The 26,748-nt window shown below is 42.6% G+C and overlaps 1 protein-coding gene across 1 annotated transcript; it reads right to left on the bottom strand.

Annotated features, from left to right (window-relative positions):
* Positions 1–606: 606 nt before the first annotated feature.
* On the bottom strand, positions 607–17,011 carry prdm1a (PR domain containing 1a, with ZNF domain). The gene is made up of 7 exons (XM_034236313.1): positions 16,800–17,011; positions 13,175–13,507; positions 10,963–11,082; positions 10,055–10,307; positions 4,807–5,867; positions 4,504–4,632; positions 607–2,908 (listed from the first exon to the last, which is right to left on the bottom strand). Exons 1-7 carry the CDS (start codon positions 16,824–16,826, stop codon positions 2,330–2,332), a joined length of 2,502 nt encoding a protein of 833 aa, XP_034092204.1. The 5' UTR covers positions 16,827–17,011; the 3' UTR covers positions 607–2,329.
* Positions 17,012–26,748: the final 9,737 nt, after the last annotated feature.

Raw genomic sequence — 26,748 nt, 5'->3', positions numbered from 1 at the left:
TCCAAAATGCTGTTAAGCTTTTACCCAAATCCTATAAAAAGTGTTGACATAACATGGCCTTGTATAGTTGTATTTTACTCATTTGTAGTAAGTACGTATGTATTTAATTTGCACCTTAGTGCTGGCAGACAATGCATCCAAGTTTATCTACAGCTAATTTTACTGAAGACACTCCAAAAAGTTGTACATGGAAACAAATTTTCTTTAAAAAGTCAGGATATATTGTCAGCAAATTAAAACAGTGGTACAGTAGCTATTCGGCTAATTTAGACTTGCTAGGTTATGGCTAATTAGTCTGTCGCTAAATAGTTAGCATACATCAAGCATCCACGGTGGATACAGGGATTACAACTACAGAATTAGCCTTTAGCTGACTTCACAATCATCTTAACATCTTCTAGTGAGAGTTAGGGTTGGGATTTTTAGCATTTTTCTGATTAGTTTCTATAAACTACGTTCTCCAAATTGCTGGAAAAATGTCTGCCGAGTAAAAAAAAAGGGCAAAGCTTTATACAAAGAAACCTTATATTAGCTTCACCACTTCATACATAGTAATATAATTTCATACCAAAGTAATACAAATAATAAACACACAGAGTCGTAGGGTTTAGATTAGAGCAGTGAACATTTATATCATAATTTACACTTTTTGACATTTTTGCACATAAATAACGTAAACCAGTATGTAAACAGAGACAGTCCTTTAGTGGATTCTCCTCTGGAGTTAAAGCTCTGATCAGAGAAAGAGATGCTTTGGTCGAACATTAGTTAGAGAGAAAGAAAAGGAAACGGAGTAAAGAGAGAGAGAGATAGCGAGCTACAGAGTTCAGGTTGTTGATGTACAACTGCTGCAGAAAATCACAGTTGCTTTTGTAACATTAAGTTGACTCTTAATGCCATTATGACCAGTTTCAGTGATATTGTAAACAGTGTAAATGGTGCAAGCATCGGCACTGAAGTTATAAAGTAGGAGGAGTAGAGGGGGGTTGGGGGGGGGGGGGGGCAGTGCATAAAAGAAGGCCGAGGTGCTTTGGTGTATGCCAGTTCAACACGATGGCGGACGGTGGGGTTGAAGAAGGGGCCATTGCTTCTCAACCGAAATATTAACAAAAAATAAACAAAACATCTACAAAAAACCACAGCGAAAGAGTGAACACTTCATCGTATACACACAGTAAATCTTCCCTTCTTCAGCATTTTGATTCCTCAAGTCCTTCTTTTCATTTTCCTTTCTTGTATTTTTTGGTGTGCATTTTAATTAAGCCAAGTGTAGTTTGGTAACTAGCGTCAAGCGTGAATCCCAAAACCGGAGGGAATTCACTTCCCTGTTGCGGGGGGGGGGTTGACAGTGTTGTTAGAAAAATAAAACGAAAGGAGGGACTCGGCGACTAGCCAGCCTCCCGAGTCCTTCATGTGCTACATGTTGCCGCCTTGTTTGGACCAAGCCAAGAGCTGCAGTCCAGTTCAGTTTGGTTTCTTCTTCTTCAAGTAGCAAAAACGCAAATAAATAGAAAGCTCCCACCTTTAGCTGTCCCTTTAAAAACACACTCACAAACACACATACTCTCATATCATCACATGCACACTGAGGTAACCGTTGTAAAAAATATACAAAACAAATGCCCTTTTTTGTTTCAAATTAAATTAAGTAGGCATCAGAAAAAGGACACAGACATACTTTAGGGAAGCTATGAAGCAGGGTTGAAATAAAGCTCTTAACAAATTGATGTGCCGCACTTTGGCAAGTTTTTCAACCCTTTCTTTTAACCTGCAATATTGGTTTCTAAATCTTAAATAGATAAAACCCTGAAGAGTGGACACCCCTGGTTCAATAGGTCAGAGGTATCATGACGGACGGATATAGGCATAGAGAGAGTGACTACAGAGAAATGGCCACAGAGAAATACAAAAACAGAAAATACAAGTATTTTACATTGATTTCACCCCGTCAGTGTAACCATCCCTTCCACTTATTGCGTTTGAAGACAACAAATACAAAGTATAATAAATTAAGGAGGTTATATAACAACTAATTGATCAACAAAAAAAACAAAAACATTTGAAAATAGAGACCAAATAATACAACAACAATAATTATAATAGCATTATATTAATTACATTAAAGGGTAGATGATTGTCTCTAAGTATAATAAACGCTAAGTAGTCATGGGACAGTGTCTCTTGAGCCCTGAGTACGCGAGTCCCTGAAGACCTAGTGCGAACAGGAAGTCACTCCTGAACCAGGTAGATAATTACGAATTTACAGCGGTTGCTCCTGGCAATGAAGTCTTTGAGTCTTAACTCTGTGTCTTTTGGGGTTAAACGTCACTTAAGCGTGATCCTCCGACTCCTGCTTGACGGTGACGTTGGCAGGATGCGGCAGGACGGGGCTGCTGTGCAGCATCTTGATCACCGACGTCTCATTCTGGGAATCGTACGCACCGTAACCGGCAGAAAGAAGGTCGCTGGCGCCGCCCTTGTGGTGGGGATGGAAGTGAGAGGACTTGAGGTCGCTGTCCCTCCACAGAATCCCCAAAATCTGCTTCTCCAAAATGGCCTCGACCTCCGCGCCGCCCTGGAGCTGCTCCAGCTGTTCGGCGTGCTCGCTGACGTCGAAGCGCTCGATCTCCTCGTTGGCGCGCTGTACCTCCTCCGGGTCGCCCTGATTGGACGCCGTGGGGCAGTAGCCCTTCAGGTGAAGCCTCAGACTGCACAGGTGGATGTAGTGGCGGTGGCAGTGGGAGCATTTGTGCGGGCGCTCGCGGGAGTGCAGGCGCTTGTGCAGCTTGAGGTGGACGAACTGGGTGAATTTTGCCGGGCAGAGCTTGCAGTGGTACGGCTTCTCCCCTGAGTGCAGACGCAGGTGAGTCTTCAGGTTGCTGGTGCTGCTGAAGCGCTTGTGACAAACCTGGAAGAAGAAAAGAGACAAATGTCAACACCTTGTAGCAACAAGCAGAGGTGGGAAGTAGTGGAGTACAAATACTTTGCTACTTCATTTTTCTGGTATCAGTAATTTGCTCCACAACTTATTTTTCTGACGACTTTCTACTTCTTACATGTTGAACTCAAATACCTGTACTTTCTACTTCTTACATGTTGAAATCAAATACCTGTACTTTCTACTTCTTACATGTTGAACTCAAATACCTGTACTTTCTACTTCTTACATGTTGAACTCAAATACCTGTACTTTCTACTTCTTACATGTTGAACACTAATACCTGTACTTTCTACTTCATACATGTTGAACTCAAATACCTGTACTTTCTACTTCTTACATGTTGAAATCAAATACCTGTACTTTCTACTTCTTACATGTTGAACTCAAATACCTGTACTTTCTACTTCTTACATGTTGAACTCAAATACCTGTACTTTCTACTTCTTACATGTTGAACACTAATACCTGTACTTTCTACTTCTTACATGTTGAACTCAAATACCTGTACTTTCTACTTCTTACATGTTGAACTCAAATACCTGTACTTTCTACTTCATACATGTTGAACTCAAATACCTGTACTTTCTACTTCTTACATGTTGAACTCAAATACCTGTACTTTCTACTTCATACATGTTGAACTCAAATACCTGAACTTTCTACTTCTTACATGTTGAACACTAATACCTGTACTTTCTACTTCTTACATGTTTAACACTAATACCTGTACTTTCTACTTCTTACATGTTGAACTCAAATACCTGTACTTTCTACTTCTTACATGTTGAACTCAAATACCTGTACTTTCTACTTCTTACATGTTGAACTCAAATACCTGTACTTTCTACTTCTTACATGTTGAACCCAAATACCTGTACTTTCTACTTCTTACATGTTGAACTCAAATACCTGTACTTTCTACTTCTTACATGTTGAACCCAAATACCTGTACTTTCTACTTCTTACATGTTGAACTCAAATACCTGTACTTTCTACTTCTTACATGTTGAACTCAAATACCTGTACTTTCTACTTCTTACATGTTGAACTCAAATACCTGTACTTCCTACTTCTCTCATTTTCCAAACAGCTGGTTCCTTTAGTCTGAATGTGTGTTTGATACGTGATCATTAATCTTTAGAGTCATTGCGTGCCTATTGATTTGAACACGATCCGTGTATCCATCATTTCCTGGTCTTCTCTAAAGAAGAGGGACCAATGGAAACGTTGTCATGTTGCCGTTGTTCAGCATGGAAACATTCATTAGCTAACAATGACATTATTGTTCTATGAATATAAAGGGAGGTCAGGTACTCTTTAAAACAGCTGCTAGTTATGGGTACTTTTTACTGAAGTACATTTCAAAGCCTCTTTACTTTCACTTGAGTAAAAAAGTTTAGTCAGTACTTCTACTTTTACCAGAGTATTTTTAAACACGAGTATCTGTACTTCTACTTGAGTAAAGGATGTGTGTACTTTTGCCATCTCTGGCAACAAGTCACATCGTGCAATTAACTCATCTGTCTGGTAAATAAGTCGATTGAAGTTGCATCGTTTCTCACCTGGCATTCGTGTGGCTTCTCCCCGGTGTGGACGAGGAAGTGTTTCTGCAGGTGAGCCAGCTGGGTGAAGCCTTTGTTGCAGGTCTGACATTTGAAGGGTCTCTCGCCACTGTGGACACGAAGATGAACCTGAAGAGGAAAGAAAAAGATTCGCTTAGACATTTGGGTATTGTAAATATTACATTGCATTTAGCTGACGCTGAAATATCAGAGAAGATATCTTGAGGAGAGCTTGCTTAGTGTGTGTGTAATGTGTTTCCTATAAAAGCCAATAAAATAACTCTGTAGCGTTGCTAGACTCACCTTGAGGTTCGACAGTTGTCCGAAGGTCTTGCTGCACACGTTGCACTCATACTTGATTTTCCCGTTCTGCTTCTGCAGTGGGTACGGCAGCGCCTTGTATCCCGCTGACCCGGGGCCACGCTTCATTTTGGACAGGTTCATGGCCTCCTCGTCATCGCTCGAGTTGCACGGCATGGCAGAGGTAGGCTTGGTGGGCAGCCGCTCGCTGGGAGGGGATGTGCCCGCTGTCGGGGAGCCTCTGGAGGGGGCGGGACCATGTGGGTGTCCGTGATAATGGTGGTGAAGCCCCCGTTTGTCCTTCAGATAGGCGGCAGCTGAGAAGGCACTGCTGGGCCTGGGGAGGAGGAACTCCCTGTGGGCCGACATGGAGGACGGGTGGACACGATCGGGCATCAAGAAGCGCCTTCCTGCTGCGTCGGCGGGCAGGAGGGGCACGTGAGGGGGCATGTAGAGGGGGTACATCCTGGGGAAGATACCTCCTACGGTAGGGACGCTTCCACCTTGATGAGGGTAGTGATGGGGAAGGAGGTAGCGTGAGTACGAGGCTCCTGGAGGGTAGAAGGATGAAGATAAAGGGGTTGGTGGTGGGGAGTAACCAGGGTAAGAACTGAGTCCAGTGGGGTAGAAAGACCCTGTTGCCGGGCCCGAGGGGCTTCCCTGAGGACTGCTGTCTGGGCTGCTCCTCGCCGACGGGCTGGGCGTAGCAGAGGACTGATTTCCTGGCGACCGGGTAGCGGGGTAACCGTGTTTGTGTCCGAGGAAATCTTCGGGGATGTGAGGGTGGGGCCTGAGACCCGGGTAGAGAGCTTGAGGGTACAGGGGGCGCTCGGGGCTGTCGGCGCAGCGCGGGCGGGTGGGAAGAGGCCGGCTCGGCTCCCTTTTGATCGGCAAGGAAGAAAAGGAGGAAGAGGATGTGCAGTTGGTGCCTCGGAGGATGGAGAGGACGCTGTGTTCCCTCTTGGGTTGGGCGGGGGTTACTGCTGCGGGGGATGGGCTGGAGGCGTCGACCAAGCGCTCCTCACTGCTCACCTGCTGCTGCTTCACCTCCAGGAGGGACTGCTCTGGAGAGACAAGAGGAAGACAAAAGGTCAGTGGAAGTTTCACCAGATCAAGAAACAATAGTCTTATTGTTTTCCATTTAAAGAAGTAATCATTACTTTTTGTTTCACAACACACAAACTGAAAGTCTTTCCAAAAACGGGTCAGCTTGTACAGTAATTCATTTTAGATTCTGTTAAAATTGTATCTGACTATTTATTTAGTTTCTTGCATTTGACTTGTGTCTCTTGTACTGATTTATTTATATTTCTTGTTGCACTATCTGTATTTCTCTTCATGTCTTGTGTATTTTTCATGTTACATTTTCGCAGGTGAGATTTAGGATTGTCCTCGCCAGCTCTACGCTGTAGTGCATGTGCCACAGGGTTAAGGAACACCATAAGTAACTCTGCGGGCCAATTAAGGGTGACGGATTTGACGAACGATCATGGGGGGCCAGGGGGGGGGGGGCAAAAGACAGGAAGTGATGCGTGACAGCTGCCTCTGGGCATTGTGTGTGTGTTTATATCTCAGTGTGTGTGCCTATAAAATCAAAATGGTGGCAGACAGACAGGACTGATGGAAGGTTTCCTGCTAAAGATATCCTCTGAAAAAAAGGCTTGGCCTCCACCTGCCCTCCACACACACACACACACACACACACACACACACACACACACACACACACACACACACACACACACACACACACACACACACACACACACACACACACACACACACACACACACACACACACACACACACACACACACACACACACACACACACACACACACACACACACACACACACACACACACACACACACACACACCAACTCATCCACACCATGTCACAAGATACACACACAGGCGCCTGCAGACAAAGGCCTCTGTCTGATTTGTTGACTCTTACTCTCTTGACTTGAACACACACACGCACACTTTTGATCAAGCTCCTACTCTCCTGATTTTGTGGCCGTTTGCTTTTGTTTCCAGGTCGAAGGTTAGATTAGAGAGCTTCCTCCTCACTCACTCACACCTACTGTCTCCCCTGCATGATGAAAGAGTGGATTAGGAGCTCACACACACACACACACCACACACACACACACACACACACACACCACACACACACACACACACACACACACACACACACACACACACACACACACACACACACACACACACACACACACACACACACACACACACACACACACACACACACACACACACACACACACAGTAAAAGCCCTCGCTAGTCAGCTAGCTGCACATCTCGGCTGTTAAACGGCTGCAGACCCGGCCCTTAAAAAGCCGCTGTCTATTATCTATAAGCTCATTTACTGCCCGTTCAACTTTTTACCACAGGGTCACCCAGAGTGTGTGTGTGTGTGTGTGTGTGTGTGTGTGTGTGTGTGTGTGTGTGTGTGTGTGTGTGTGAGAGATGAAGTTAATCCTGAGTGCCAGCACTGATGAAATTAGTTTGACTCCCCCTGATTCACACACACACACTCAGTCAGTGACCCTTGCATCAGTAGTATAGCGGCAGTGTAAACACTGAGGTTATCACTTAGCCTTCCTCCTCCTCTTCCTCATCCTCTTCCCCCCTCTTTCTCCTTTTTTAGAATACAAACAGGGCGGCCATCTTGGAGATATAAATCTGTCAACACGGCCCTTCTGCCAGGAAGTTCAAGTAGTCAACAGAAGGGGGTGGGAGGCGCAAATCTACCTCCATTACTCCTTCCTCCACCTTCTCTTTTAAAAGATATCAAGGCAAATGGCCGACACACTCTCACACACACATGCATGTGTTTGAGATGAAAAGACATGGGTGTGAATGTGTTGGCATGCCAAGCTTATGACTGTGCGTGTGTGAGAGTGTTTTTATCGAGAGCGTCTTTGCACACACAACACACACACACACACACACACACACACACACACACACACACACACACACACACACACACACACACACACACACACACACACACCACACACACACACACAACACACACACACACACACACACACACACACACACACACACACACACACCACACACACACACACACACACACACACACACACACACACACACACACACACACACACACACACACACACCAGCTGCTGACAGGTGCCAACACTTGAAGAATGCTAAACGACAGCGACAAAAAGAGAGAGAGAGAAGAAGAGAGAGAGGAGAAAGTGAGACAACCTAAGTCATGTTGCTCACACACACTAACACACACACGTCTGGTTTTGCTATGACTGCACTGGAAAGAGCAAAACTCGGTGAGAAAAACATGAAACAGCAGGCGTGACTTCGCTCATCCGGCAAAAAACACAACATTTTGAAAATAAATGAGTATTTAAAATAAATTTGAATTTTCTTTTTAAATATATGTAATCTATGCTATTTAAATCACTAAACAAGCTGGATAGCCCGACTATAAGAGTGACCTTCTCTTCTTCTACCTTCTGCCCTTATTGAACGTTTGTGGTTTCATCTTGTTTTTACTCAGCCCGTGAGATTATTTCGGACTTTCTGTGCGGCTCAAACTCCAACGTTCAAAGGCCCTAATTTATTTAGCTACGTAAATAAGGAGCTCTTTAGATGAACAAAGGTAAGTGTTTCTGCTGCAGGTGAACGTTCAAGTCAGTGGCAGGTCAACAGGAGCCAGTGGGGGGGGGGGGGGGGCTAAATGACAGAGGCAGCTAATTAAAGACAACATATAGTATACTGTACTGACTTTAGAGAGGGGGTTTGGTGAGGGAGAGGGGGGGGGGCGAGTTTGAGGCTATACCTCCTGCCTCTCTCCCCCAGGTCATGCGCATTTTTCCCTGGGCAGTGGAGTCGCTGAGGCTGGGTCTTTGGATCCCCTTCCACCTTTACACTGCCATTAGCCTGCAGTCACACCTGGAAGCCCCTGAGCCCCTCTTTGTTTCCCGCTCGGCTCTCCCCTTTGATCCACAGCTGAAGTGCAGTTGGTCCGCTGTGTCATGTGACTTCACCCCTGCATGCACACATCTGTGCCCCTTTGCACAGAGAGCTCATTCTCATCTATAATAACTCGTTTTTAACTTTGGGGCTTTGTAATACATGTCCAGGGTTAACAGATGATGAGCCTATTGGTTCATATAGAGAACAATGTTTACACATGTGCAATGTCCCTTTGTTAAATAAACTAATTCATCAATATCTTAAGTTATGCACATTAGTTTGTATATTCAGCTTGTTGTTTGTTTAAGGCTGCCTCACAGCTCTTCCACTTTCAATGTTGCATGTATTTTTAATATATAAGTATTGCTTATTATTTTTAATTTATAATATAACATTGTCGTTTTCACATTTTCATCTTGTTAATATGTTTTTCTTAATTTTTAAATGTCCGTTTTGTTGCTTTATTACAAAGTTATTCCTCTTACTATAATGCTATAAACCAAAGCTAATTCATTCTGATTCTGCCAAACAAATAACATACATTTAAAAATAATTGTCATGATGTTATTTTAAAATGTGTACATTTAGTTTTTTGGTTAATATTAGCAGCAGAGGTTCATTTCGTTTTTTGAAAGTTAACGTAAGAAAAGCAAAAGTATTTTCGATGAGTAAAGGAGAAATCTGGCGCTTACTTTGAGACCTTTTTCCTCATCAAAAGGTCACTCACAGACAGTCATACACACACACACACACCCACGCTCTGCTCCTTTTATTGAGGTTGAGCAAGGCCGTGTGTGTGAGTGTGAGCTTTCATGTTAAAAGCGGGGTCTTTAAGTGTGTAAGACTGTGGCATTAGGGGCCATATCCCCCTGTCTGTGTAATTACACTGTCACTGACACACACACACACACACAAATACTACGATGGCACTGACAGAGATGAAAGGTTGTTGATCTTGTAGTCTTGTGTGTGTGAGAGAGTGTGTGTGTGAGATAATAACAGGCTAACATGCAGAGAGGAAGGAGACACGGCTACACTCTAAAACACTGTTAGGCTTTAAGAGCGGCGACAGGACACACTCAAAACACACATACACACACACACACACACACACACACACACACACACACCTGCATTGTCTATTGATTTTATGTTATTTATGAAACCAGGTCAGAGCAATAATACAAATTCCCCGTCATTTCAAAACTGATTATTTCCCTCTTTTTCTTTAAGAGACAGAATAGACACTCACTTAGTTTCTGCATCATCAGCTCCCCGGACGGCGGGTAGTGGAGGCGCCGGGCGAAGTCGTGGCAGTACCAGACGAGCAGCTCGGTGCCGGGGGGGACGGGCTTCACGGTGTAGAAGTAGATCTCCATCCCGTTCTGACAGGCGGCGATGTTCTGCTCCGCCTCTGAGTGGGCTGGGTTCACGTAGCGCATCCAGTTAGAGCGGCTCTCGTCCAGCCCGTCCACGAAGTGGTGGAACTCCTGGTCCTCGTAGATCTGGAGCGAGAGAGGGAAGAGGTGTGAGGTTAAGGAAAATCATTATTTACTTCCTTTGAACGACTTTCCTGACACACTGACTTAAGGACTAAATGAAGTACCATGTAATGACAGTCGCAACTACATGGAGAAAGTGAACTGAACTCCACAACCTTCCTCATAGTTTTGTAATCGTCAGACGGACAGAGGGGTGAAGAACGAACTCTTTTAACCTAACCTCTTTCTGTGTGTGTGTGTGTGTGTGTGTGTGTGTGGGTGGGGGTGTGGGTATGTGTGTGTGTGTGTGTGTGTGTGAGAAAGTGAGATATGAGCATGAATGGAACACCTTTCTGATTCAGTGCTTGTGGTTGGAAGCATGGTCATTCTTTCTCTTCATGCACAGATGTGTGTACTCTCACTCAGAATTTACCGGTATGATGGAGAGTGTTGAACAGTGCGCGCGTGTGTGTGTGTGTGTTTGGACTTACAGGAACCACACTGTGACATGTTATTTGTGACATCACATCCCCATCTCTCTGTCTGAACAACACAAAACAGCGAGCCCCGTTTCCTGTTCCACTGAGTGAAGACGTGTGTGACGTCACAGGAAGGGGACCCTCCTGCTTCTGAGGAAGTGTGTGTGTGTGTGTGTGTGTTTTTCTGTTTGAGGACTCACCCTCCAAAAGTACTTCCGGTTGGCGTCTTTGGGCACGCTGTCGGCCGTGTATATCTCGCCCACCAGGGGTCCGAAGCGAGTTCCTTTGGGGATGTACTCCCTGCTGCACACACCGAAAACCTGCACAGAAACACACACAGGTTACACAAGGGATCGAAGGGGTGTTTGCAGCGTGTGATGTGTGCAGCCTTTAAAGTGTCTGGTGAATGAACTGCTCATGGAAATACGATGCTCTCTTTAAGATAACACACATGAACAATAAGGTTTTTACTGTAGTTATGGAGTGTGTGTTTCATGCTGTCCATCAGTGATGTCTCATTAAGTCTTATTATATGTTCAACTCACACGATGATTAATGGACCCACTTCATTTCATTCAGAGAGTGTGTGTGTGTGTGTGTGTGTGTGTGTGTGTGTGGAGGAAAAACTGTAAAACCTCTTCTCTCTTTCTCTCGTCACACCTCCACTCGTCGCCACGTCAAACAAAAACTGCTGCTCCTTCAGAAGCTTCAAATAACATCCAAATACTCAACAAGAAAAAAGTGTTCTCCTTTATTTATTTTCTAATTCAATCAAAGAACAAAAAAGGGAGGATGAGTGAGAGAAGAGAGAGGGATTATGTGGCGACTAGACGCCAGGCTCCAGTCGTGAATGCTGGAGAAACACACACACGCATGGCGCACACAAACAGGCGTCTTTTCCAAACCCCTGGTGACATGGGAAATCCCCCTTTCTCTCCCTCTCTCCAGACGAGAGTGTGTTTGACTTATTAACAGACTTTTACAATGCTTCTTCCTTTGACCCAAATCTTCTTTGATCAAACTCCCATCCTCAGCCTTTCCCTTCTTCCTCTCCGGGTCCAGATAAATGTTAGCTGATAGCATATCAGCGTCTATCTGTCCCTGCTTCTTTCCTCAGTTTCCTGCAGCAGCAGATAAGACCCTGATGAGAAAATCTATGCGATCACGCCACTTAAAGCTTGCAAACAAACTCACAAAGTGTGAAAATGGCCTCAACCCCATTGACCTGCAGTCTGAGAAACAACGCTTCAATCCACCGTAACACCAGGGGACTGATTAATATACATACATTATAGTTTTTAAGGTTCATTCGAATGTGTTTGGTCCGATTCGTCTTAGTTTTATAATTAATGCTGTTGCAAAATGCTGATTTAATGCTTATGTTTCAACTTTCAAAAGGTCCTTCTGTTTTTCACTTGTTCATTTTACCAGAGAGACCTCGCTGTTATCACACCTCAGTTTCAACCTTTGACGCATTGACATTTTGACTTTTTAACCTCCAGTCGGATCGATGGCTAGAACTTTATCGGTGCAGCTTTGTGAAAAAAGTCACAAGGTTGCTGTTTGTTTAGTTAAGACATATTTACAGAGGAAATGGGTCACGCAAATCAGATCCTTTTTTCCTGCCTGGTAACAAAAACTGGGATTTCTCACCACAAGTCATCTGTGATCTTACAAGCTACTGTTTCTGCTTTCCAAAATGTGTCCAATTTGCCATCAAACCTCCAGGTTTCAAAGCACACAGCTTCCTTTTCAAATACAAAAACCTTAAAGGCCAATTCATATTTAACTTGTGAAAATCTGAGGCGTCGAAATTGACATTAAAACTTAATTAAATGTCACTAAGGGGCAAAAACAAATCTGCCGTTTGGCGTGATTTAAAAGAAAATGCGCCCCCTGTCTGCAGGCACAGGAAGTGCAGCCGTCTGACGTGACATGTAATGCATGAGATTTGTTCTGTGTGTTTTGCTTCAGGCGTTTCACTCTCACACAGATTCCTGTCTATAATGTGTGTGTGTGGAGTTTTATGGCGAGACAAGACCCCCTCTTCATCACATGACCGACATCTGACTCACGAGTGTGTGCAGATGGTGTGAGAATAATGGAGTCTGGAGAGAAAGTTTCTGTGTGCGCACTGAAAAAACTGAAGTGTTGACTTTTATTAAATGAATTATATCAACAGATTACACATCACAGTTTTAGGTTAGTTGAAAGTAATAATCTTAAGTATAAATAGGTTCAACTTAATATTATTGCTTTCAACTAACCTAATACAGCTATGTGATTTTTTACATAAAACATTTGATTAAAGTCAATGCTTCAGTTTTTTCAGTGTTTTTCAGTGTGTGTGTGTGTGTGTGTGTGTGTGTGTGTGTGTGTGTGTGTGTGTGTGGGTGTGTGTTTCTGACTGACCTCCTTGCTGTCGGCCGGGTGTTTGAAGGCGAGGTTTCGGGGCAGCGAGGCCTCCGCTCTCGTCGTCGTCATGGCGTCGCCGTCCGTATCCTTGACCATGTACGTGCACTTCCCCTCAAACTCGGCCTCCGTCCACCGGGTCATGTCTGCATCGTCCATCTCCGTCTCCATCTCCATGTCCACGTCCGTGTCGGCCATCGTCTCTGAGTCGGAGCTGGCGGTGGTGGTGTTGGTGGTTGCTGTGGCGGCAATCTTGGCTCCGTGGTGTGCTTCTTCCTGCTCCATGGTGTGCGCCCCCTCACTGGTCAACATGGCCGAGCTATGAGAGGTCGCCTGTTGAGCGACAAAGAGAGAGAGAAATATTAGATATTTTAATTCATTTTTTTTCTTGCGTTCTTTTCATTTAGAACCGTAAGACACTGATAGGGAGAGCCCTCATTTTGATGCAGAGGTATAATAAGTGCAGACAATTAAATAACATTCAAGAAGGAGTGATAGTGGTCATTTTTCTAATGAAAACTCATCAAATCATGACTTTTTAAATAACTTTTTTTACGGTTTTTCTTGTAATTCAACAGACAACAGGGAAATAGTAATAATACAAAATGGCTGTATTAAATGAAAGTGAACCACATTTTAAAATAACTATAAGAAAAGGAGAGAAACGGGACGACAGAATAAGGGAGGAAGAAGAGGAGAAAGGAAAAGAGAACGAAAGAAAGCAGAGACAAGAGTGTGAAGAAAGAAAAATAGGAGATATGAGAAGATAATAAATCTAAAGAGGGAAGAAAGGACAAAAGATACAACAGACAGAGAGACGAAGGAAGAGCTGTGTGTATTATTGTGAAGGGTGAGTCAATGAGGGGGGGTCTGACTAACACCACACACACACACACACACACACACACACACACACACTTAGAAACAGACGGGAAGCTGTTTGTCTTGTCAACTATTTACAGAAAACCAATTGGGGAATCGTCGAACCCAAAACATCAAATATGTGATTTTATTCTTTCTTTTCACCCAACGTCATTAAGACGTATTATGCGTCCATGTTGCCCATATCCAAAATGAATTCAACTGATTAATTTCTCCTTGATCTTGCTTCTAAAAGCCTCGGTGTAAGATTTACGATGAGTCAGGCGGAGACACTTTGATCAAAGAGGAACAAAGAGGAACTCCACACGTGTCTCGTATAAAGTGACAAAAAAACTTCCTCTTTTTAAGAATTTAAAGTCAAACTGACGTATTTAATAAGTTATAAACCAAGACATCCATTCCTCATGAAATAATAACAACCAAAGAGCAACAGCTGCTGAAAATATTGCAATTAATCCATGTGTTCTGCTTTGTTAACTTACTTCTCAATAAGGCTGCTTATCTATATCTTTAATATGCACTTTGGTTTTAATTGTATTAATTTATTTAACATATTGTATTCTATGTGGCTTTTATCTGCCGATCCCCTTTGTGGGACAAATAAAGAATAACTTAATATTAATTCAAAGTTTTGCTTCTATGTGTTTTTCAAGACTCTTAACTTTTCTACATTTCCTTCGCAGTCGTTTTCTGTGTGTTTTTCACAGCTTTTTCTGCAGGATTTGTGCATAAATAATGAGTTGTTGTGGCAGAAGATTATTCAGATTACGGATCTTAAACTCTCCCCTGTTTCCTCCCTCTGTCTCCCCCCCGCTCTCCTCTCTTCCTGGGGTTGAAGCTGGAGGAAGGAAACGCTGTCTGTGTCGGAATGAAGCTAAAATTGGAAGCAGGGTGGCACTGCAGCGGAACCGGCAAATCATCCCGACTCCCAGCATGTGTGTGTGTGTGTGTGTGTGTGTGTGTGTGTGTGTGGGGGTAATGGACAGGGGGGCCGATGAGGAAAAGGGAGCGCCAAATCTTTTCCATTTGGGGGGCCACAGCAGCACAAACAAAACTTCAAACGTGATCCCACCCAAGACACACACACACACACAGATATCCACTCAGGGAAAACATGCTTCTCATCCCACGCAGGCGAGTGGAAAGCATCAGATCTTTTCAGTGACCACACTCAAGACTGTGAATGTTTCTGAAGCCGCTAGAAAGACAATTATTTTACATCCAACTGAAAAATCTGAACCGTTGACTTTAATGACCGGTATTAGGTTAGTTGAAAGCAATAATATTCAGTTTAAATACAACATATTAGGTTCAACTTAACATTATTGCTTCCAACTAACTTAATATGTGATATGTGTTGAAATAATACATTTAATTAAAGTCAACGTTTCAGTATTTTCAGTGTGAAGTCACAGCTAAAGCCACTTCTGCTCAAACAGCAGCGAGAAAAGACACAGAGAGGAACTAAAGTCACCTCAAATAATTAAAGAAATTACATTTTTACATTGTACATCCTTTAAGGGAACACACACTAATGAGTCAGGAGCCTCATCATCTCTTCATATTTACTGAAATGCAGTTTTTGCGACAGACTTTCCTGTTCGAACTTGCAAGAAAAACTCTTAAAAGGATTAAAAACCCTCCAAAACATGAACATCTTTAATTAAAAGTTGAGCTTCTTTGCTTTAAACACAGTCTGCATTTACTTTAACACAAAAAGTCATCAAAGCAAATCATGAAAATGTATTTAAATCCAACAAAAGTAATTTTTTAAAGTCTAAAACTAGGAAATGTACAGCAATAAAATGTCATTTCACCCATAACAACACTTTCTGCTCTGTTTTCCATTTAAATAACGCATTTTTCTTTTAAAAACTGGCCAGAAATGAAAATGTTTCTCAATATTTCAGTAGATTCCTCTTTGCATTAACAGCTGCAACAACGAGAACTAATAGTGAAACCAACAAACCATGACAAATGTCACCTCTCACACATTGAGACCAACCGAAAACACAGAAGCTGCACAGTCAGAGGAATCTTTAAATGATGATATGCTCATTTCATAAAGTCAAGATGAAACCGTGTGAGCTGTTCAACCAGAAAGAACACACTTTTAATATAAATCCAAGAGGAGGAAGACATTGGGTAATACAATACGATTGGGTACATCTGTACACCCTCTCAACAGATGGCTGTAGCAGAAAGGGTACACTTGAAGAAAGTCAAATTGTCAGTGATGAGAAGACACTTTTCTGACAATGTCCAACTTGTCCAATCCTGCTTGCTTCATTAAAAAACAAATAAGAACTCCTTAAAGTGTGCAACAAAGCCCATAATTCAAAATGTAGGTGCTAAAGAAACCTCTTGAAATCACCCAAAGGAAAACACGTCCAAACAAAATCAAAATACATTTAAAAAAGTGCAGAAAAATCTCCTCAATAGCAGCTTTTAAATTAAATGTAAATATGGAAAGTCAGAAATAAAAACCTCTTTGAATTTCCAGTCAGAAAAAGAAGCACCAAAAAGAGAGAAATCTAACAAAGTGTGGATTGAAGAAGTCAAAACAAGTCTTGCATTTTTCTTACTGGTGTTTGGTTCTCAATATCCCAAAAAACAACTCAGTTTTTATATTTAAAATGACAAAAAAACAACTGAAAATAATGTTAATAATAATAATGTTTTTTTTTAATAAAACAAAGTCCTTAACAAGTGTTCCCTTCCTCTCCGTGTGCTCCGTACTCACCGTGTAACTTTGGTCCCATCCACACATAGGGACGACCGGTCAGATCCTCTGCGCGCGTGTGTGCGTGTGTGTGTGTAGGACAGGTGCAGTTCTCCCCTTATGTCCGTCCCGATCCGAGCGCTGATACTCCACCGGTGTGTGTCAAAGTGTGTGTGTGTGTGTGTTATGAGTGTCTGTGATCCACTCGGTGTCCTGTGTTCAAATGCCTTACAATGCCGACATCCCTCTGACTAAGCTGGAGAGAGGGCCGGCTCTCTCGCGACAGGCCCCGCCCCCGTGCTTACCCCTCCTCCTGGCCACGCCCACGACACACACAGAAACACACACTTTTCTTCAGAAGCAGCAGGAGCTTTCACCTTAGGCCATGACATATACACACACACACACACACACACACACACACACACACACACACACAACTTTGTATGCATGAAAATAAAGTTTTCTTACAATGATAATGCTGTGGGTGTGTGTGTGCTCAAATGTGTGTGTGTGTGTGTGTGTGTGTGTGTGTGTGTGTGAGGGGAAATGTCTGTTAGCAGCCTGCAAGAGGTAAATAACGTGTGTGTGTGTGTGCGCGTGTTGAGGGGGAGCATTGAGTCACTGTCACAGGATGTCCCTCTCTTCCCCAGGAAAACACACACACACACACACACACACACACACACACACACACACACACACACACACACACACACACACACTGCCTCTAGGGGGCAGGACTGGTCTGCCCTTGTTCCGTTCACTTAAAGTGACTCTTTTCTTATTGTCTCTGTCGCTCACCCTCACTTTGTCTCTCTTTCTTTTACTTTCTCTATCTTTACAGAGACTTTAGATCAAGTTTCTAAATGAAATGTCAGTTATTTTCATTGTCATACGACACGTTGATACATACACACCTGTTATTAAAAACACAGAGGTGAAAGCAAAAAGGATCAACACTAAAAATATGAATAGAAGTTCATTAAAAAGTCGTATTTTCAGTATAGTGTCTCTACATGTCCCCATGCTTTATTAGTAGCTAGCGCTTTCCAATAGAAGCAGAAGTGTTACATAGTGATGTCATTGTGTTACAGAAGTATAGGTATAAGGTATAAGTATACTCATTAATGGTTCCACCAATTATGTTTCATCTTTTGTTATATATCCTCAAAGACTGTTTAATTGTCATATATCCGGTCGCTAAATGTTGTCCCTTAAGAGAAAGACATACAATAGTGCAAGAAACAACTGCAAGTGACACAATGGTGCGAGTGACATGCAGGAACAAGTCAAATATCAGGCAGTGCAAAAACATGGGAGATGTTTGGTCCCTTCCTTCGACTGCCAAGACTTTTGCTGGACATGTATAATGGAATCAAAGCACTGTGCATGGACGAGGAGGACAAATAGGAGGAAGGAAATCCCCCTTTTCTCCGACACTGCAAGAAGAAAACCCTTTATGCTCTGATCTGAGATTCCTCTTTACTTCAAACGGGATCATTCCCAGTGTTTCCTGGGTCCCTAAACTCGTGTTCCTCATCTTCTTAAAGAAATGACGATAAAATGATATCTTTCTTACAGTTCTCTAATGACGAGAGTTACATGTAGGGTCTCTTTTCTGTTGAACATGAGACCCAGACTCAGGACTGGGTTGCAGACGTTTTACGAAGTCCGCAATTTGAAGATTTCTGTTGTGATTATTGTGTAAAAATGACTTTTATTCAATTATTATTCTCATTATTGAGTAACATGTAACATTGATGTGAAATGTTCTGCTTTTTCTGCCTTTATTTCAGTTTTAACGATCATGAAAGGACTCAGTATATCATATGTTAACACAATATATTTCTAAACCAATTGAATGTCGCTTCAAACTGCTCTCACTCTTACTGTTATAACAAAAGATCTCTCGCTCACTAACACTGGAAATTCCCAGCTAATTGTCCCCCGACTCCCAATTTACCTCCCACTCACTGCCCCCCCCCTTCCTCCCTTTGATTTACCCACTGTATTTACAAAAATCATTTTCCACACTGACCTCTCTTTCCAGCTTTTTCCATCACTTTTCTCCCTCTCTTCTTTCTCTTGATGCCCCCCTACAAATTAAATCAATCCAGAAAAACAGGCACCGTTCCTCTTTTAGCATCGACGTCTATTGGCACGAAAAAGGCACACAGAAAATCATACAAATGTGGATTGGAAGAATAATGCTGACATGAAAGACAACAAAAAAGAAAATAGCAGTGACGTAAAATCAACTCTAAAAATGTAATAATTATATTAAAAAAATGGAAGAAAAGTTAGGTCAGTAAAGGTTGACGTGACAGCTGTCCCTAATATATATTAAATATTGATTGTTATATTGTTTCAAATACATTGGAGTTAAAAGCTGGTTCAAATAAGACATCTTAAGCAGATAAACATATATATTGTTAAATATATCATGTTTTTATTCATGCAAATTACTTTTCTCTCTGTAAAAGTTTCAGTGGTTTTTGTCCAATTCAGCTGGTATTAATTATTTTTAATTCTCCAAGACATTAACAACGTAGACGGTCACACTGTTCCTGACTCAACTTAAAAAAAGAAGACTTGGATAAAACAGATGGTTGGATGTCGGGAGGAAAGTAACATTTTAAAGCATATGTTTCTATTGGTTGCTGGGGTGTCAAAGTGACAGAGACTCAATCTCTGGGCATGATATCCCCAGCAGAGCGACAGTCATCAGTATCGGCCTCCAGAGAAATGAGTCTCCTCTGATTGTGAGGTTCTCTGTTCCTCTAATGAAGAACGATGATCAGGAAAAGAAAACAAGCAACAGGAAGAAGAGAAGAAGAGAGAGAGACACAGGACCTCCCTCTCTCTCGCTGTCTGGTGACAGAGGGTCTGACCACATCACTCGCTGCCTACTGCTTCCTGCCAACAGACGACCCCGACACACACACACACACGCACACACACACACACACACACACACACACACACACACACACACACACACACACACACACACACACACACACACACACACACGCACACACACACACACACACACACACACACACACACACACACACACACACACACACACACACACACACAGCTGCAGATCTGTGCCACAGCTGTCGGACATGTTGATGCTTTGCAACCGAGCAAGTCCTCCCTCGGCAAAACAACCGGAGAGAGACGGAGAGATAAAAAAGGAAGCGCTGTCTCTTTTTAAAAACATTCGCCAATGGGCCTCGGATCACACACACACACACACACACACACACACACACACACACACACACACACACACACACACACACACACACACACACACACACACACACACACACACACACACACACACACACACACACACACACACACACACAGTACATCAAGTGCAACTATTTTGCATAAGTATATTTCAGGGGGAATTGAATGCTAAACGGTGACGGGCCTTTCAAATTGGCTTGTGTTTTCTATTTCGCTGATTAGTCTCCATCTGAATGACCAGCTTTTAATATATTCTATATTTAACTATTAAAGCCTGTTGACTGGACTTGTTTCAACAACAGCGGCTAAAACCCTCTCAGCTGTGCAATTAAGCGTTAATATATTTATAAACATTAATACACAGCTTCATGTATTGTATATATCTTACAATGTGCATATTTATGCTTAAACATCTTATACCAATATACTTAAGTTACGGGACTTCTTATGTTTACATAAATATGTTAGAGATCTGTCACAAAACTCAATCTCCCCCTGCTATAATAAAAATATTCAGATTTGTATTCTGTGGTATTGATGAAAACATGAGGCTGTGGAAGTTAAATTAAAATCAATTATTTCTCCGTACCTTAAAGGTGGGGTAGGTAAGAATGGAGAAACCAGCTCGAGTGCGCTAGAATTTGAAAATACACAGCCGGAACAGATCTGCCACTTCCTCACAGAGCCCCTCCTCCAACACACACGAATGCGCACATGACCAATGAGGGCACGATATAAGTGTGTGCACAGATGGAAGGCTGACAGGCAGGTAGGCCATCCAGTTACTTTAGCCGGGCCGGCTCAGATGATTGGTCGTGCTTTTTACAGCACTACGGCTTCCACATTTATGTATTTATTGTCAAAGCATTTAATGTATTCATTGCTATCGGGATGTTAAGAGCATTCCATGGAATATAGCAAAAAGTGTTTCTGAACTGAATTACCTACCTTTAAGTCACTAATAAGAAGCTTTAGGGTGTGAGCAGCCTGTTCACATCCTTGCAGCGTGGAACATATTCAAATAATAATAAAAGTTATTTTGACTGGCTGAGTCTGCTGGCGGGTTAAAAGCAGATACATCAGCGTTCTGTGGAGGTTTCCATTTTTGTTGTCAGTTGCCTAGCAAATGTATTTCCACAGGGTTCAACTCCAGTTCGATTTGAAAGGAAAACAATTTGCTAAAATATTAATGTTCAGAGGTAAAGTTCAGTACCACAGTATGACCAAACTGTGAGAGGTCACTGCTGCTCGCTCTTTCCTGAACCCAGTCCCTCTTTTCTGCTGCGCTCTCATTGGATACTCAACATTTGCTTTGGACTTCTCTACAAAAAAAATCCAACATCGTCCTGAAAAGTTCACGGTAAGAACTGTCCAGAATGAACTGTCGACAAGCATGTCTCAAACATTTCTCCTAGACGCGACAATTGCACTATTCACCCTGAACTACCACTGAACTACCCCCAGTGATAAAGGGGCCCTCTCCTGCTGATGTTCAGGTTCATATGAGTTCCTCTAATGTGACATGTCTCCATGCTTTAATGTTCAGAAGAAGAAGTAAACAAAGGCGTCCCTCTGGAGGGAACACAGGGATGTTAGCCTCTGCAGACCCTTTACATGCACTAAAACCTAAAGCCCCTGTCACAGTGTCCCGAAATTGACATCCGATGGACACACGAATATTGAATTGTGAATTTCGCACGAAGATGGCCCCGAACCACACACGAAGGCAACATTTACATTACATTTAAGACATACAACTGCAACGAAAGTACCAAAAACAATTATGTTACAGTACTATGATACTGTACTGATATCTTCAGACTTTGTTCTTTACTTTCTCCGTCTTTATATGTAGAAGATATTACGTTTTCTCCGTAATGTTGTTTCCATAGCAACAACAACTTCCTGTCAACTCTCCTTCAAAATAATATATTATATCCTTTTTAGTTTCACAGAACACAAATTGGGTTATTTACATAATGTGTTTACATGATTTTGTTGTGCAATAAAACAACCCGATGGACACACGATAAAGGAAATGTTCAAATTCGGCTGTGATCGTAGCAACATCGGGCCATTCGTGAGGGCATCTTAAGCCATCGTATGATCGCTGGTGGAGTTTCTCAGGCTCCGGCAGCAACTTCGTGAGCGGTGGCAAAATCTTTGGCATGCCAAAAAATAGCCGAAGGACCTTGCGAAGGTTCATTTTCGTGTTGAATTCGTGTGTCAATTTTGCCCTTCGTAGGCCATCGTGAGGGCATCTTGTTATCATCGGTGCCATCGGGCATTCGCCCCGATCAGAGTGAGGGCGAATGCACCGATGATAACACGAAGATGACACGATTTGACAAGATGCCCTCACGATGCCCTACGAAGTTGCCGCTCACGAAGTTGCTGCCGGAGCCTGAGAAACTCCACCGGCGGTCATACGATGGCTTAGATGCCCTCACGAATGGCCCGATGTTGCTACGATCACAGCCGAATTTGAACATTTCCTTTATCGGGTGTCCATCGGGTGTCAATTTCGGGACAGTGTGACAGGGGCTTAAAGAACACACTAGAGAAAAGGGAAAACCCCAAAAAGCAGAATAAGGCCTCTTTAATATAATTTGACGTGAGGGTCATGATGCAGTTGAATATTGATTGTAACATTGATTCTCTGAATATCAGCTGATTCAAATCAGACAAAAACATGAATATTGGTATCTTTCTCCCGTAAATGAGGTTTCTTGCTGAAAGGCTATTCACGATCTGTCAGATTCAGCTGGCAAAACGTGAACACATGAATGATTCTCTCACCTGAAATACAACATTGTTCAGCCTCACGGTGCCCCTTTGGACCAAACGGATCAGACTTAATGTTGCATGACGACTGTTTCAAACTGAGGGTAACAATATGTGTGTGGGTGTGATTCGTTGTCAGAACAAAGTAGATCCGATGAATGCTTCTCAAAATATGTAAATTGCTTACATTCCCAAATTCAGACGGATAAAAGTCTTGCTTTATAGTTAGATTTCAGTGGCGTTTTCCTTTCCTTGTCATGCAAGAATATAGAAAGAACCACGTTTGTAAACATGGCAGTGAATAATTTGAAGCCGCTTCGAAACATCAGAAAAACTGCCTCTGCAAAACACAACTGCAGACAAAACCCCTCAGTCACACAGTGCCATTCGCCACATCAAATTCAAGCCAATGAACTGGGAGGGGGGTCTCCAGTAGGTTGGGGGGGGGGTATACAGTATGTAAGGGTAGTTTACTCCCCCTGCTACTCCTCTGAAGTCACATTGAAATGTGTCTTTTTGTTTCTCCGTGGCCCTGCATGCCTGCAGGAGCCGGAGAGCGGAGACAAAAGAGGGTCTGGAGACCATGGGTCTCTGTTAGTTTAACAGAGGGCCTCTATCACACACACACATACCATGTATACATCACTTCAGGGGACATTACATTGACCTACATGCATTTCCTGGAGACTTATCCTAACCTTAACCTTAACCAACACATGTCTAACCCTTACCCTAAACCTAACCAAGTCTTCACCCTAAAATTAATGATTCCCCTTATGGGGACCTCCATTTTGTCCCCATAAGGGAGGCGCGTCCCCACACGTGACTATGTAAACAGATTTAGGTCCCCACAAGTATAGTAATGCTAGGACACACACACACACACACACACTTTTTCTCTTACATACACTTTTGACTCGGCTCTGCGGTTAGTCAGTGTGTTTTCCTGAAATCTGCCCTGTGAGAGCTGTTCAAAATACAAGCCATGAGGAGGAGAGGGGGAAGGAGGAGGAGGAGGAGGAGGAGGAGGAGGAGGAGGAGGAGGAGGGAGAGTGAAGGTGAGCGGAGAAAGAGAAAGAGGATGGGTGAATGAGCTTCGGGGGCTACAGGTGGGATTACCTTTCCACATTCCTCTGGATGGAAACGTATCCTGTCGGTTTGTGTTTATCAGAATCAGAACACCTTTATTTGTCCAAACATTTACATTGATACAGCAAGTAAAGAGCCAAAGATAGCTTAACATTCATTAAGAAGCATGCATAGAAATATTAAAGATATAAGGAGAAGTTACATAATTACAGTTTCCAAAATACACGTAACAGTTGTGAAATAGCAGCGAGGTGATATGAGGAGGAAGTCAATATTGCACAGTGTTTTCTAACTAATGGACAGCAGCCAGTAATACATATTTATGAAGTGGTTTATATACTGTATGTATTGCATATAATAATAATAATAATAATAATAAATGATATTTATATAGCGCCTTTCAAGGGACCCAAGGTCGCTGTACATGGTGGACAAAACAAACAGACAATCAACGGGCAAACCAAAGAAATAAAGTAGTATTTACACAATTACAACACTCATCATTTGGCAGAAGGAATCAAAATCAAATGTGTTTATAGCAAGGAATGTGCAGACATTTTACAATACTAAAAACAATCTATTAAAAGATTAAAGAACAGGAAAAACTGTTTACAAGAAATACAAAAAAGTAGCAACAATGAAACTATGACACGCATCAGAAATGTGTTAATTATACAGAGGAGGGTTCAAATGATTTAGTTTGAATCCTCGCACACACACAATCAACAGAGGTCCCAGTTTGACAAGAGCTTTAGAACAAATAATCTCTTTTTCGGCACTGAATTTGGGAGAATTGCCGATTCCCAAAAGATGAACTGCAGCAGTTTGAATTAAAGTGATCCTCCAAACAGACCTGTGTGTTCTGGTCTCAGTCGTGAACTCTGAATATGGCCTATTTTCTGGAGAGAGATTCAGGGGAAACACTGGAACATTAGGATTTGACACAGATGCCGTTAAAAACACTGTTTAAAGGAAACACACACACTCTCAAAGAGGGAGAGTTCATGCTAAACCTCTCCTTTCTCTCTCCTCCTCCTCCCTTCCCATCTTCCCCCGTCCTCCTCCTGAGTCCCAAACATTTTAATTGCAGCCCACAGGCCATTTGATGCCAAATCACTGCGAAGAGATCAGCTATTGTCCATTTCCTTTGTGTGTGTGTGTGTGTGTGTGTGTGTGTGAGGGAGACGGTGTGTTACCAAATGACGGTTACACTGTTGGCCAATGCATGGTGGACTCTGAGTGTGTGTGTGTGTGTGTGTGTGGATTTAGGGAGTTAATCCATGAATAGAGAAGCCATTAGGGAGAATTAGGCAGGTTAGACACAACCATGATCTGGTGTGTGTGTGTGTTGGGGCCAGCCGTGAGCGTGTGGCATGCGTCAGGGATGAGGCCCTCAAGAAGAGAAGACTGGAGGTGCATCGGGAATGGGGGAGGAGGTGACCAACTCCTTTAATCTCGCCAATCCACACACACACACACACACACACACACACACACACACACACACACACACACACACACACACACACACACAATTGGGTACATCTTTACACCCTCTCAACAGATGGCTGTAGCAGAAAGGCCAAGGGTAAACTTGAGCAATACCCAAACCAGACACTCACCCCCCCCCCATTAACTCCCCTCAGTGTCTACAGCTAATCACAGTGTCCTCAGCACGCAACCAAACACACTCTTCATTAAGAGGCAGCTAAACACACACACACACACACACACACACACACACACACACACACACACACACACACACACACACACACACACACACACACACACACACACACACACACACACACACACACACACACACACACACACACACACACACACACACACACAGTGATGAGGTACAACGTGTTACTGCTAACATGCAGAGATGTTTGCGGACAGGATGTTGACATTAGATGGATGTGCAGATTACAGTCAGTTACCACATTTTTTAAAATGAGTATTTCCAAATAATTCAATTCCTAAATAACAAATAGACATTAACTCATGTGTCCTGAGTCCTAACACCAGGAAGAGATGTAACATGTTACCACTTACGGTTCCTTTGTCTCGAAGTAAAACATTTTTTTTAACGTAGTTTTACAGATTTATGGTAAATTAGAGATTTGATCATTTTGTAGTAGTTAAACCATTGTAAGTGCTGGTGGGAAAATCATTATTTACTTCCTTTGAACGACTTTGCTGACACACTGACTTAAGGGCTAAATGAAGTACCATGCAATGACAGTCGCAACAAAATGGAGAAAGTGAACTGAACTCCACAACCTTGCTCATTTGTTTCTCCATATTTTTGTAATCGTTACCTGCCTCCGACGGACAGTGGGTTGAAGAACCAACTCTTTTAACCTAACCTCTTTCTGTGTGTGTGTGTTGGGGTGAATAGCCAAAGTACAACTGAAACATTAAAAAAAGTGTCCTGAAGTCATTTTGACCCGTCTGCAGTTAGTCAGGAAATAGCTCCAGCACAACACTACCAGTAACACTAGGACTAATGCTTTTTACTTCTCTCTTTTAGTTCGTTAATGAGTGAGCTTAACACGGTTAGATTCCTATATTTGTTTTACTTGGGAGGGAGCAAGGCTAGCTGTTTCCCCTGCTTGTAGTCTTTATGCTAAGCTAAGCAATGCTAAGCTAACACAGAGTAGTATCAATCTTCTCCTTTGCCGTTTTTGGCACTGGATGTAAATTGTTTCAAATTGTGTAATCTTCAACACTTGAAGAGTGTCACCCTCTACCATGTCCTAATTTATTACACTACAATGTTTTCCGATAAGTGGAAGTATTTGACGTAAAACACGTGACT

This window comes from Gymnodraco acuticeps, unplaced genomic scaffold (genome assembly GCF_902827175.1).
Source record: "Gymnodraco acuticeps unplaced genomic scaffold, fGymAcu1.1, whole genome shotgun sequence".
Lineage (NCBI taxonomy): Eukaryota > Metazoa > Chordata > Actinopteri > Perciformes > Bathydraconidae > Gymnodraco > Gymnodraco acuticeps.
Note: the sequence above shows the minus strand (reverse complement) of the source record. Positions and strands in the feature narration are given on the sequence as shown.